Genomic DNA, 13,380 nt, shown 5'->3' with positions numbered 1-13,380 from the left:
CCACCGGAAACAACAACCTGAAACTGAATGACGTAGAAAAGATGGCCCAGAACCGCCTGGAATGGCGACGGATGGTTCGCAGGAGACGGAAAATCCTTGATGCAGGCCACTCCACAGGAGGAGACCTTAACAAGTAACAAGTAAGTAAGATCATAACATAGCATTCGGGGATTCAGATTCCAGCCTATACACATGACTGAACAGTTAGCACATGCAACCTTTTATCTGCACTCACACTTCTACTTCTAGATCAAAAGTGGGAAGTTTGATTCTTGGTCTATACATCAGGCCTCAAGCCTAAACACAACACAAAAATATGAGCTCTTTTGGAACACAAGGACATTGGTCAAATTCTACCTTACACAACAGGTCTGAACAAAACCAATACTTATTGAACTGGAAATTATGTTACTGGTAGATTGCGACCCTGTCACATTGGCTATGAAATATTTTCAATGCACAATACTACAACTGTTTGTGAAACCATGTGTTTCTGGTAGCAAACATTTTATTCTACAATAAAGAAAGACAGTAATAGATTGTACCCACCAGTAAGAGTGCAGAGTTCAGGCAGGAGGTACAGCGGACCCTCCATGGGCTTGCCTCCCTTCTGGATCTATAAACAACAACAACAACAACAATAACAAACAAATAAATATTCATGAATGGGAATCAAAGACAACAAACCGTACACCAGCAATGGCCTTTTCTTCTTCAACATGCACTATTCTGTACAAATACACACGCACACTCAGACACACCAACACACCACTCACACACAAATACACTCACACATACACACAAAGATACACAAACACACACTCTAACACACATGCATACTCTCAGATACACAGACACATACATATTCAGGCAGATACACATTCAGACATACACACTCACTCTTTCATGCTGCACAGTGCACATTTAAAAGTTTCCGCAAAGTGCATATTACTGCTTACCTTCTTCTTGGGCCTGCTGACGAGCAGAGGCTGGTCCATGTCTCGTACAGTCTTGTTGTACTGCTTGGCGTAATACTCCACGTAAGACATCTCCGTACCGTCGAACATCTTGAACTTGTTCTGGGGGTTCTGTTCCCAGTCGATGTCGTCGATGCGGTACGTCTTGTTGTTGTACCTGGTGGGAAAAAGGAAAGAATTGTTCAAGTAGTAGCAGGGTTCTTGCCAGTGTAGTGTGACTTAGGGTGGTCTACGCTATGACTTGAGTCCCCTACTACTACTAGGCTAAGCATAGAAGGCTTTCCTGTTGTTTTGTAACTAAGATAAAAAATTTTATTTCAATGAATTTGGTGCTAAACATGCTGGAAATAAAGTACTCATGCCTGCATTACTAATGACACAATAAAAACTGCCCTGCATTGTGAAGAATCCTTGGGTAGTCCTTGCTGGAGTGAAGGGGTCAGTCTGGTTCTGGGCTGACATCTTGGATTACTGTACCTGCTGTGTCACGAGAACACTCCACCTTGTGATAGTCACCCGTTATGTATGTCTGTCCTTCCACAAAAAATGTAGCTAACTTCAATGCAATGAACACTTCACCTTGTGAGCACAATCTCTCCCACCAGCTTCTTGGTGGCGTTCTCGTGGAAGTTGTGCTGCGTCTTGTTGTAGTAATAACTTGTACAGGTCGTACAGGAAGTCCAGCATGGTTAACAACACTAACTGCCTCTGTTTTAGACCAAGTTTGACCGTAGAAACTCTCCTCTACTTTGCTCTTTTCTTGGACCAGTAAGCCAACAAATGTGTGTAAAAGCCTGCCGATATAATCTGTTCATGTTCTTATTGGTCCAAAATCCGGCCTACTGATTTTCGTAATTTTTTCGGACTGGTCCAACAAGAAAAACGGTTTTGTGTCACCTCTACTGCCAGTCCTTCCACAAAATGTTGTGAACTTCAACCCACCTTGTCAGTACGATCTCTCCCACCAGCTTCTTGGTGGCGTTCTCGTGGAAGTTCTGCTGCGTCTTGTTGTACAGGTCGTACAGGAAGTCCAGCACAGTGTCCGTGCGAAGGATCTTGTGGGAGACGTCGGCCATCAGCATCACGTTAGCCTCGTACTGCAAGATGGAGGTCACAAACCCAGGCCACACTTCCAGTCTGGGGAGGAAGAAGAGAACATATATATCAGTGCTCTTAATACTTTTTTCAGCCAGGTTGTGGCCTAGGTAACCTAAGGCAAAAGCCAGGTTGCACCATCAACATTTCAGGTTGCCCCAAATCCAAGTTCTTACAAAACAGCTATTATCCATTACCTTGTCTTCCAGTTACATCTAACTAGTTATAGGTTTTTATCGAGAAAGAAATTAAAAAGGTTATTTGGGGGAAAAGCGGTGTTCCAACTGCAAAATTTCAGGTCTCGCACTGCGCTCCCTGGGTTTGAAATTAAATTGTGCCAAGCAAAATGTAGTTGCTTTTGCAAGTGTGCAAGTTGGTATTTTGTGTACTGCAGCATTAGCAATATTCTCAAAGCTGGACACAAATGTCCTAGTTCAACAATGTCTAAGTTTCTTAACACATACACATACAGTAACCTGGACACTTGGTCTCATTGGACAAAGTGAGAATCTTGGATAAAGAATCAAGGTGAATGGAAGAAGCTTTGAACTTCACCTACAAAGCCATTTCAGGGTTGCAGCTGTTAATTAAGCTAATCGGAGTCTTACTTGTGCTGTGGCACGTATGCGGCCATGTCATGGTTGTAGTTGTTGGTACTTACTTGTGCTGTGGCAATTATGTAGGGTTGTAGTAGTTGGTACTTACTTGTGCTGTGGCACGTATGCGGCCATGTCAGGGTTGTAGTTGTTGGTACTTACTTGTGCTGTGGCAATTATGTAGGGTTGTAGTAGTTGGTACTTACTTGTGCTGTGGCACGTATGCGGCCATGTCAGGGTTGTAGTTGTTGGTACTTACTTGTGCTGTGGCAAGTATGCAGCCATGTCAGGGTTGTAGTTGTTGGTACTTACTTGTGCTGCGGCACGTATGCAGCCATGTCAGGGTTGTAGTTGTTGGTACTTACTTGTGCTGTGGCACGTATGCGGCCATGTCAGGGTTGTAGTTGTTGGTACTTACTTGTGCTGTGGCACGTATGCGGCCATGTCAGGGTTGTAGTTGTTGCGGCCGATCTGCTGCATGCCGATTTCGTGCAGAGCCTTGCGGAACAGGATGTTGTAGAGCTGGATGCACGTTGGCGAGGTCGGAGGAAGCTCATTGGTCAGCGTGATGGTGATCTTTATGTCCGCGTCGTCGTTACGCCGCTTGGAAAACAGCACGGTCTCCTATTGTTGAATGTTTCAAATACAAATGTAAATCAATCATCAATTAGTCAAATCAATCAATCACTCACTCACTCACTTTGTAACACTACCCTTTTGTAAGCACAGATCACTTGATGATTTTCACAATATATATATATGTAAAAAAAAGCATACTTTTGCGTGTACTTGATATTCCAACCCAGTGCTGTCTCCAGCTTGAAATTTCTTTCCGTCCCTAATATTGTTGGGGGGGGGATGATCGGGCCGAAGGCCCGACGCGAGCGCCGCAGGCGCTCGCCAAACTAGGGGGGTCCGGGGGCATGCTCCCCCGGGAAAATTTTAAAATTCAAACCCTTTAAAACGCTATTTCACGTATTTTCAGAGGCAAAATTTCATTCCGCAAAGTAGGACTACCGACACCACACGATCTCGAAACAAAAGGCTTTGTTCCGACTGCCCGCCCCTTGGTCGGCATTTCGCTGACGAAAAATTTTGTTCGTTAAGCAGTGTTACGTTTACACTCTGAAATTTACCATGGTACTTGTTCGTCGTCATTTTCACGTATATGTTGATGATTTGTGGATAGTTCGGGGGCTGGATAACGCCGCGGGTGTTGGCATTATTTGACGAGGGTCATTGACGCATTTCAGCTTGTAAGATCGTAAGATCGTATCAAATAAAAGGAAGTTTACAATACATCACCTACTGCTCATCGTCTAGTACCGTCAAAAGGGTACAGATTTGCAAAATTAAAGATCGGAGAAAAATTGCCAACAGCGATCATGTTCACAGCGCTGGGTAATAAAATTAAGAATACTATTATAAGAAAGTCTCCCGATAGTCATTTTCTGATATGAAATAAATGTCAATCCGAAATCCAAAACTCAACCCAAACTACGCAGAACAAAAATAGTTTTCACGGCTAGACTTTCCGTAAGGGGCAACGTACGCGGGGGCATGTCGATGGGGTCGGCAGTCAACCGTCAAAATAAACAGTGACAATAGTCTCCTATTTACATTTTTGGCGGGCTACTTCCATATAATTTTGCGGAAGGTCGGAAAAAAAATACAAGTTCGATTCCCGACATTTCTCCGTGAAAACAGCGTTACTTCCCGCCGAAAATTATGTATGTAAGCTGCAGCGAGTTGGAAAATGCGGCTTGACGTGTTGTTACCATGGTAGCAGCTTCGGCGGCAGCCTTTTGAAGTAGCGCCTGCGACAGGGCGTGCGTCATAATTCTACAAATCAAATCAACACCCCACCAATCACAGCCAGCAGCGGCGCGGACAAAGCGGTAACACCAATCATGTCAATCACGAAGAAGCGCGGAACTTTACGAACACGGCGCTGCGAACTCGGTCCCAAATCCAAGCTCAAACGTGCCTTTGAGGATACATTTCGCAAGAATTAGCCGTGGCTTTGTCACATCGTAGATGTAGACGGTGAGAATATGGTGTTTGCCGTCTGTTAACAGTTTTTTTGCACCACGCGAATAGCATGCTTTGCCGATCTCTGATCTCCACACATCTCCGTATGTCGGGGCCGTGTGAGGCGATGTTTATATCGCGGCTTGGAAAGTGGAGGCGTGGTGGAAGAAAAGGCAAAAGTCGATTAAATTTTAAGTCGGAAGCTTATTTTAGCTATTGAACCTGCATTTTTGAGCTTACAAAACTGCATTTTCATGTCATGAAATTAAGATTTTTGGGACGGAATGGGTGAATTTTTTTTCCGTCCCGACGAGTAAATTTCCGTCCAGGGACGGAGGGACGGGTCCTGGAGACAGCACTGTTCCAACCACAAAACTAAGGTAGCAGGCGTAGTCCAACTGTTAGCGACCCTGCATCTGAAACTAGAAGCCTTGAGTTGGATTCTGGCTGTGTACCTTACCAACATGTATGCTACCAAAAAGGGTTTTCCTTCTCAAGGTAAATATTATGATGTGAATTATGATACGTACTGTATTGCAGTTGTGTTGTTTCAACTTTCTGACCTCAGCATCTTCATTACGTACAGGACATATGTGAAGAAAAATAATGAGCAGTGGCTCTGAACTGACCTTCTGCTCGAGGCACACCTTCTGAAGAGGATCATGCCGTCAAAGTCTCTCTAAATCAGCTCAACTAAAACCTAGACCCTCGAAACCCCTTCATGGTCTTTGATCTTTGTTTTGCCATGCGCTACCACTGAACCGTTGGATGTCCCAACTTTACCTGATGACTCTATCAACCTTCTGCTCCAAGCCTTTAGGCAGGAGGAGTATAGTGTAGTTTGGTGTCATACTTTTCGTTCCTGCAAGCCGCCCGGCAGGTCCCCGCTTGGGAAATGTGACTTATGCCTTACCTGGCGACTCTACCAACCTTCTGCTCGAGGCGTTTGGGCAAGAAGAGAATCATCCAATCAAAGGCATAGGTCTCCCCGATCAGCTCTATGTGTTCCTTCACCATGGAGAAGCGAACCCCACGGTAGTCGATCTTAAGTGCGAAGCATATTTAAAGAAAAATAATCTGAACGGTAAAGCCATTCTTAACTCACCTTCTGCTCCAGACGTTTAGGCAAGAAGAGAATCATCCCATCAAAGGCGTAGGTCTCCCCGATCAGCTCTATGTGTTCCTTCACCATGGAGAAGCGAACCCCACGGTAGTCGATCTTAAGTGCGAAGCATATTTAAAGAAAAATAATCTGAACGGTAAAGCCATTCTTAACTCACCTTCTGCTCCAGGCGCTTGGGCAAGAAGAGAATCATCCAATCGAAGGCATAGGTCTCTCCGATCAGTTCGATGTGTTCCTTCACCATGGAGAAGCGGACAATATTCTATTCTAAACGGTGAAGCCATTCTTAACTCACCTTCTGCTCCAGACGCTTGGGTAAGAAGAGGATCATTCCATCAAAGGTCTCCCCGATCAGCTCTATGTGCTCCTTCACCATGGAGAAGCGGACAATATTCTATTCTAAACGGTAAAGCGAATCTTAACCAACCTTCTGCTCCAGACGTTTGGGCAGGAAGAGAATCATCCCATCAAAGGCACAGGTCTCCCCGATCAGCTCTATATGTTCCTTCACCATGGAGAAACAAACCCCCACTTCGGGTGCGAAGCATATTCAAAGAAAAATATTCTGAACGGTGCAGCCATTCTTAACTCACCTTCTGCTCCAGACGTTTAGGCAAGAAGAGAATCATCCCATCAAAGGCATAGGTCTCCCCGATCAGCTCGATGTGTTCCTTCACCATGGAGAAGCGAACCCCACGGTAGTCGATCTTAAGTGCGAAGCATATTTAAAGAAAAATGATCTGAACGGTAAAGCGATTCTTAACTCACCTTCTGCTCCAGACGTTTAGGCAAGAAGAGAATCATCCCATCAAAGGCGTAGGTCTCCCCGATCAGCTCGATGTGTTCCTTCACCATGGAGAAGCGCACACCGCGGTAGTCGATCTCCGGCGCGAAGCTCACGTTGTACTGGTACAGCGCCCAGGACGGCGTGGAGCTCACACGGAAGAAATTGGTGACCAGCGGGACCGGATGGCCAGTAGAGCCTGTGGAAGAGGGGACAAAAAAAAGTAGTATTGCAGGGATTTTCTTGAAAAAAATTGTGTGCAAGGGGAGCACTGCAATGAAGCCAAACGACCCAGCAGAGGATGATGTCGAGGCCCTGTTCCCCCCTTCCAATCCATGCCGTGGAGTTTTTTTAAATGCAAATGGAGCAATTTAAGGCTTCCTGAAGGGAAAAACTATAGATGAAGATAGCAACTCTGACTTTCTTTGGATTGCCAAACTATGCAACCTTCTGGAATGCATATGCAGGAGGTATTTCGACCCCTGCCATCAAACACAAAACCAAAGGTGTGGGGCCGCATAGCACAGTGGTAGTGTATTCGGCCCGTGATCGAGAGGTCCCCGTTTCGAATCCGTCAGCCGTGTTGCCGGTCTTGTGCCCTTGTGAAAGGCACTTAACACGACTTTCCTCACTTTACTCAAGTGAAAAATGAGTCGTCCCTCGGATAGGACGTTAAATGGAGGTCCCTTGTATGGGGAGAGCCATAACCCATGCACGTTAAAGAACCCCCACACGTGCGATGGTGCGGTGTGCGTTGGTGCAAATCCTTCTGTCGGAAGTTGGTGATTCACTTCAAATCACCCGGATGGAGGCCTGGCGACCTCTGTCTTGTATCAGCCACATGGTGATCTACATCATTCCAGTGTTCTCGCCAGGCCTTTTCAGCATAGCGGGCCGATACGCTGTGGGCTGGAAAAATGACGCTGTAAAAAGCCCGCTACGCTGTATTTTCACCCAGCGTAGCGGCAAAAAAATGGGGGAAAACTGGAAAAATACCGTAGTAAAAATACGAAAGCACGTGCCAAGCACGCGCCTCCGCTGTTTCAGCTCGAAGGGAGGTGTTTTATAGCACCTCGCGTACCGCTATCTCGCAGCCCCCACCCAGGACCGCCCCATGCGCGGCGTGCGTTCTGTACTGTAAACAGAGAACCGGCACAAAACTTGTAAAAAGTTTCGGTTCAAGTCCGGTTAAAATAGGAGCGGCAAGAAACGCTTCTTGGACTTGCACAAAAATAGCACTTGTATATATTCCCTTTTATGTTGCAGTATACTTGTAAATCATCTAAAACCTTCCAAAGATCGATAAATTTGCGTTGAGAAATGACGAAAAACATCGTGCGTGCATGCATACAGGCAGCTAGCGGCAATGGCGGCGAAAACATCGTAAAATCTCGCAAAAATTCTCGCGAGATCTGATGCGTCACTATGACGTCGGGGAAACTAGCGATCTCATTGGTTTAGGATAAACAACAGCAACGACCGCCATTTTTTTGAGCAAATTTTACCGTATTTTTCCCCCGAAAATTTCTGTCGTTTTGGAGATTTTGCGGGCCCAAAACTCATATCAAAAGGAAGCAAAGGTATTCTTGTTGTTTTTACGTCCAACACCTCTTATGTGAACGCATTATTCGTCCGCCGATCGCGAACTTGAAAGTCGGCCGGGGATTCCCCGTGCCGAGCACATGTTTCTGCGTGTTTTGTTCTGTTTACGATGAAAAAAAATACGATGAAAACAGAGACTGTCAAAGTTGTTTATCTAGAAAAAGTTGGTGGCAAACCGGACAATATCTATGAGTACTGTTGAGCTGAGTTAAGTTTGTTGTTTATGAGTTTTTAGTTGTCTTTGATGCTTTGACTCATAATTTATTGTAGATATGCCCCTAAAAACTGATACAATAAGCCTTCTGAATAGCCTAAAATGCAAGAGCTTCCGGGGGGCTTCGCCCCCCTGGGGCCCCCCACCGGGGCTCTGCCCCTGGACCCCGCCGGGGGCCTTCGGCGGCCCACGGACCCCTGCCCGACGCTGTGAAAAAATCCTGGCGAGAACACTGATTCACCCAGACGGGTGTGTCACCCCGTAAGGGGCGGTATAACCCGTCGTTGTGCGAACATGTGCGAACATGTATATAGGGCTCCCTTGGAAATCAGTTACTACGTTAACTGAAGGGACTACCCTAAACATCAATAAATAAAGAAATAAAATAAAGAAACGCACCTTTCTTGTCCTGGATGTGAGCCGGGCGGGTGCGGGGTTCCTCGATGACAATATCGCCCCTCCTGCGCCGCCCTCCGAACGGCTGGGCGGCCGCTGCGGCTCCCGCTCCCTTTTCACCCAGCGACAGGGCCTCCATCTGGGAAGTGGGGGGAGCTGGGGAAAAGAGCATTACATCAGTTACAGTTATCTTGAATCACAATATATGGCACTAAAGATAGGGAATAAAAAGCAATTGAGCACGCTTGGCCTTGCCTCATAACCTTTGACAAAAAGGTTATGTTTTTGGTAGTGTCTGTATGTGTGTTTGCATCCAACTGAGATAGGCCCATCACTGGCAGAGTGCACCCACAGAAAGGAAAAGGGAGGTCTGTATGTATGTGTGTGTGTGCGTGCGCATGTGTATGTGACTGCGTGCGTGTGTGACTAGCATAACTCCCGGATGCCTGGATGGATTACGTGTTTGTGAGACCTTGAAAGTATCAAATTTCGGCACCCTAGCGGCTCGTTACTGTACTCCAGCAGAAATTTTAGTTTTGATATCTCAAGTTCTGGTTCATGTATAGAGAGCCCCTAAATGTGTTTCCTACAGCAGGAATTGAACATGGGCCTCATAGCACCCACTGGGTGTGGCAACTGCTCCACACATTGTTCAAGAGTGAAGTTGTTGATTTCTGCTGATAAACCTGTCTGGAGACCACCCCAAGTTATGCACACATAGCCCTAAACTGCTGCTTGAACCAGCCTGAGAGTTTCAAAGTTCTGTCTGCAGTGATGACCCTGGGAACACTTGTTCACTCCTAGTCCTACTCAGCAACAAAACAAATCTCTGGCATCTGGGTATTGACCTGACTTGCCCTGTCATCAATCATAGCATACAGTCCAGAAATTATGGTGTGACATTAGATATAACCTCCAGACCTGATATAGATTAAGTTCAACACTGTGTTCTCCCACTACCCTGAGGTACCAGCCAGATCATGGTTCCTGATACGACTTGGGGGAGGGCTGGGACCAAGAGTGTGATGGGGAATATGCAAGTGTTGTATATGCAGAAAAATTTCTTACTTGTTACATCCAACACTGGAATTGAAATAATATGTGCAGTCTTTTTTTAATTACTCATACCCATCCAGGAAAACACATGTTTTAATGCAAAATGCGCCAGGTTGGTGTCCTTGAACAAAAACTTCAAGTACAGCAAATATGTAAATTGGGGCTAAAGGCTATCTTACCAGACTCAACAAATTCAACTCAACAACAGCAATTCCTGGTAAGGAATTTCAATTTTCATTGCGGGGCAGTCAAGGAATGCAGAGGAATAGAAGTAGTGCTCCATGTGACACAGCCAGCAAGTCATCACCCAGTAGTCCGGAACACCTGAACGTTATTTTGGCTCAGGTAACCACATGACATATATATCATATAGAATACAGCACGGTGTATTCAGTATCACCCGAGGTACCAGCCCAATCGCAGGAAGGATCGCCCGACGGCTGAAGGGCGATCCTACCCGCGGGAGGGCTGGGACCGAGGGTGATGCGGAATACACCGTGTTGTATTTTACTTATGTCATACCCACCTGAGACAACACATATTTCGATGCGAAATGCACCAGAAGTTGAGAAAATGTTGTGTCCTCGAACAAAAGATTGTAACAACAGCAATTCTAACGTCCGAATCCGGTATTCGAATTCTCAACCGTGCCGTATTCAGCCCGTTCGTAATGGTTTGATTTACTCAAAGGAAGCCTGTGAGATACAAACTTCGAGCCTGTGTGATACGGAAAGTTATCACACGGTCTGGAGCACCCGTATCAAATGTTTTCGTGTCACAGGTATGACATAAATAACAATTTACTGACCTCCTGGTGGCCTTGACGTCACTCCTCCCCTCTGTCGCCCACGGCCACTTGCTACAGGAGCCGGCGCTTCCGCGGGCGGAGCCACGGCTACGGGTGGCGGGGCTGCCGCAGGGGCGACCCCTGCACCCGGGCGCCGTGGCGGCTCCTCTATCGCTCCCCGGGCTCGACCGCGGGCACGGCCACGGGCGCGTCCTGACGGTGGTTGCTGGGACATCTTTGGTACCTGGTTTCTCCTGCCAACTGGTTACAATAACCAACTGAACTCTAGGCTGGAATTAAAATCAAACAAGGATTAGTAAAAATGTTGATGAGGGATAGGCATCCAGGATATTGAACTTTATTGCATGACAGTTGTATACACTAATGTATGGCAGCTACTATTACACAATGTACAGAACAAAGGTATAGGGTAATTACTATAACAATAATGGCTAGCATAAGTTTAGATATGTCTGACCATCCTCATCAAAGGCTTTATCCAAAAATACAACACTTTGAGAGAAATACTATTTCTGTATAATTGTGCAACAACTTATCCAGTGTTGTAGCCAGCACCCGTCGTTTGATGTTATTTCGAAGCTGGGGACGGAAAAAATTTTGCCCATTCCGCCCTCTGTTATAGAAAAAAATTGATATGATAAGATATAATAAAACTGCCTCCCTTGTGTAATTTTTCACCAAAACATATGCCGTTGAACAGCTTAGTCTACCAGCAAAATTTACACTTCAAAATGCAGGAAATAGGGTTTCAGAGTCTAGATTTCAAAATTTTCTGGGAAATATGCCCGGACACCCCTAGAAACGTAGCGCAACCTCTTGCACCTTAGGTGCTTCATAGGATTTAAAATCGAGGGGAAGGAAAATGATTTCAGGCTGGCTACAACCCTGAACTTATCTATCTGTACTAATGAATTCACTTGACCTTTTTGAAATGCAAACAAGGCAATGAGATTAAACTTGGGCTTTGACTCCACTTGTTCATTACATTGATTTAAATCTCTTCTTTCCTCTATGCAAATACTACATGTATATGCTACTAGTATGTTATTGCTATACGGCTGGATACCAGGCTACAAATTTTGTACAGTACACTTTCATGAGACGGATTTCTCAGTTCTCCCTTTGATCTTGTCCATGGCCAGACATCATTTCACACTCCTGTGCATAAAACACAGGAAGGACTATTGACATGGTAATTATGAGCAGGTCACAATGGCATTCCAACACTTTGCTGTGAATAATTCGGTCCAGATGGTGAGAAAGAGGGGTTGTAATGAAAGATTAGCAAGGAACAAATAAAAATCCTTTTTTTTCCTCAACTACCCAGAAATTAGAAAACCTCAGCTATTTTGTGAAGTGTTGTTGGAAGTTTTAAATCTATCATCATCATCATATGGGCATGCTGGTTGCATGGAGGGACAAATCATATCGTTAAAGAAAAATGGTAAGTGAAGAAAGTTTCACTGATATGACATTTTTCTTCATGAATATAGAAATATATACGTTTTGGACAACAGCACAGAAAGACACAAACAGATCAAAACACCAAGCTTGAAAACAACAACAACAACTGCAGGCTTATTTCGTCGGGCTTCTTTTGTCAGTGTTTCTTTTTGTCGGCTATGCCAAAAAAAAAAGGAACCCTCAATACATTTTTTTAATTGGAAGTAAAAAAAACGCCCTAAAAAGACCCCCAAAACAGTCGCATATCCTAGCCTCTGTCTGGACTTGTATTTTTGCAAAGTGGCCATCTTGGAATCTTGGATTTCAGAAAACTGCCGACACACCACATGCTTAGCACAGAGTCGTGAAGTACTGCCTCAAACTCAAAGTCAACACAGGCAAGATGACAACAAACCTGTATCTTTTAAGATCAACTGTATAACATGAAAACGATGCAAAAATGTCCAAGAAATGAGAGAATCTAGTTTGAAAAGCAGAATTTTGTAGCGGACCGCGTGCTCTGGGGTGGGCGGGCATCTTACTCTCCAGAGAGTTCAACTTTCGTGTTTTTCAGCCTAATTTTACGTTTTCAAAGACAAAAGTCGGTCCCAAAATTGCTCAGACTATACTTGAACAACGTTAAGAGAGTCTAAGGAGATTTCTACTACAAGACATCGCTTGCAGAAGACATTTTTTGGCCAGAATTCAGGTCGTAAATAATCCGTTTTGCATGTCAATGTCACTTGGGGAAAACAGCACTGGAGGACGCGCGCTGACAAAAACGTTTACTTTCAGTTTCAAGATCTAACGGCGCAAAAACTCTTCACTAGTAAGCTCACTACCTACACAATACATCTAACTAACAAGTACAACAAGAATATTTACCTTAGGCTTCTGTTTTTGCTGTCTTTTCAGCAAAAAACGTCTGAAACCTCATATACCCATCCAGTCCTCCTCTCGTCAAGCTTCATTCTGAGCAAGGCGGGAGTCCCTTATTTGGTCTGATGATGCCGACCAATCAGCGGAGCGCTTATTTCTCAGAAAAAAAGGAAGCGGTGATTTGATTGGATGGAAGTTTGACAACCGCTGTGATTGACGTATCGATCATATTGATGGATGTGGAAATGTCATCTTATGTGTCAGAATGAATCAGTGATGCTATTTTATAGATAAATTTTACGTCTTAGTTATGTTTGCTGTGAATGGCACAACATATTTCATTTTGGACATTTGAGAAAAAATTATCTTGGTTCAT

At 44.9% G+C, this 13,380-nt stretch overlaps 1 protein-coding gene across 1 annotated transcript in view; it reads right to left on the bottom strand.

Annotated features, from left to right (window-relative positions):
* Window positions 1-13,159, bottom strand: part of LOC118426270 (piwi-like protein 1) — a gene marked incomplete in the record, with an annotated part of 27,317 nt that extends 14,158 nt beyond the window's left edge. The window contains 8 exon segments of the mRNA XM_035835555.1: window positions 550-616; window positions 960-1,134; window positions 1,920-2,114; window positions 3,087-3,292; window positions 6,591-6,805; window positions 8,822-8,974; window positions 10,683-10,951; window positions 13,011-13,159. Coding sequence (XP_035691448.1) covers window positions 550-616; window positions 960-1,134; window positions 1,920-2,114; window positions 3,087-3,292; window positions 6,591-6,805; window positions 8,822-8,974; window positions 10,683-10,896 — 1,225 coding nt within the window.
* Between the last annotated feature and the right edge of the window lie 221 nt (window positions 13,160-13,380).

This window comes from Branchiostoma floridae, chromosome 11 (assembly GCF_000003815.2).
Source record: "Branchiostoma floridae strain S238N-H82 chromosome 11, Bfl_VNyyK, whole genome shotgun sequence".
NCBI lineage: Eukaryota > Metazoa > Chordata > Leptocardii > Amphioxiformes > Branchiostomatidae > Branchiostoma > Branchiostoma floridae.
This window is presented reverse-complemented; position numbering and strand designations above follow the sequence as displayed.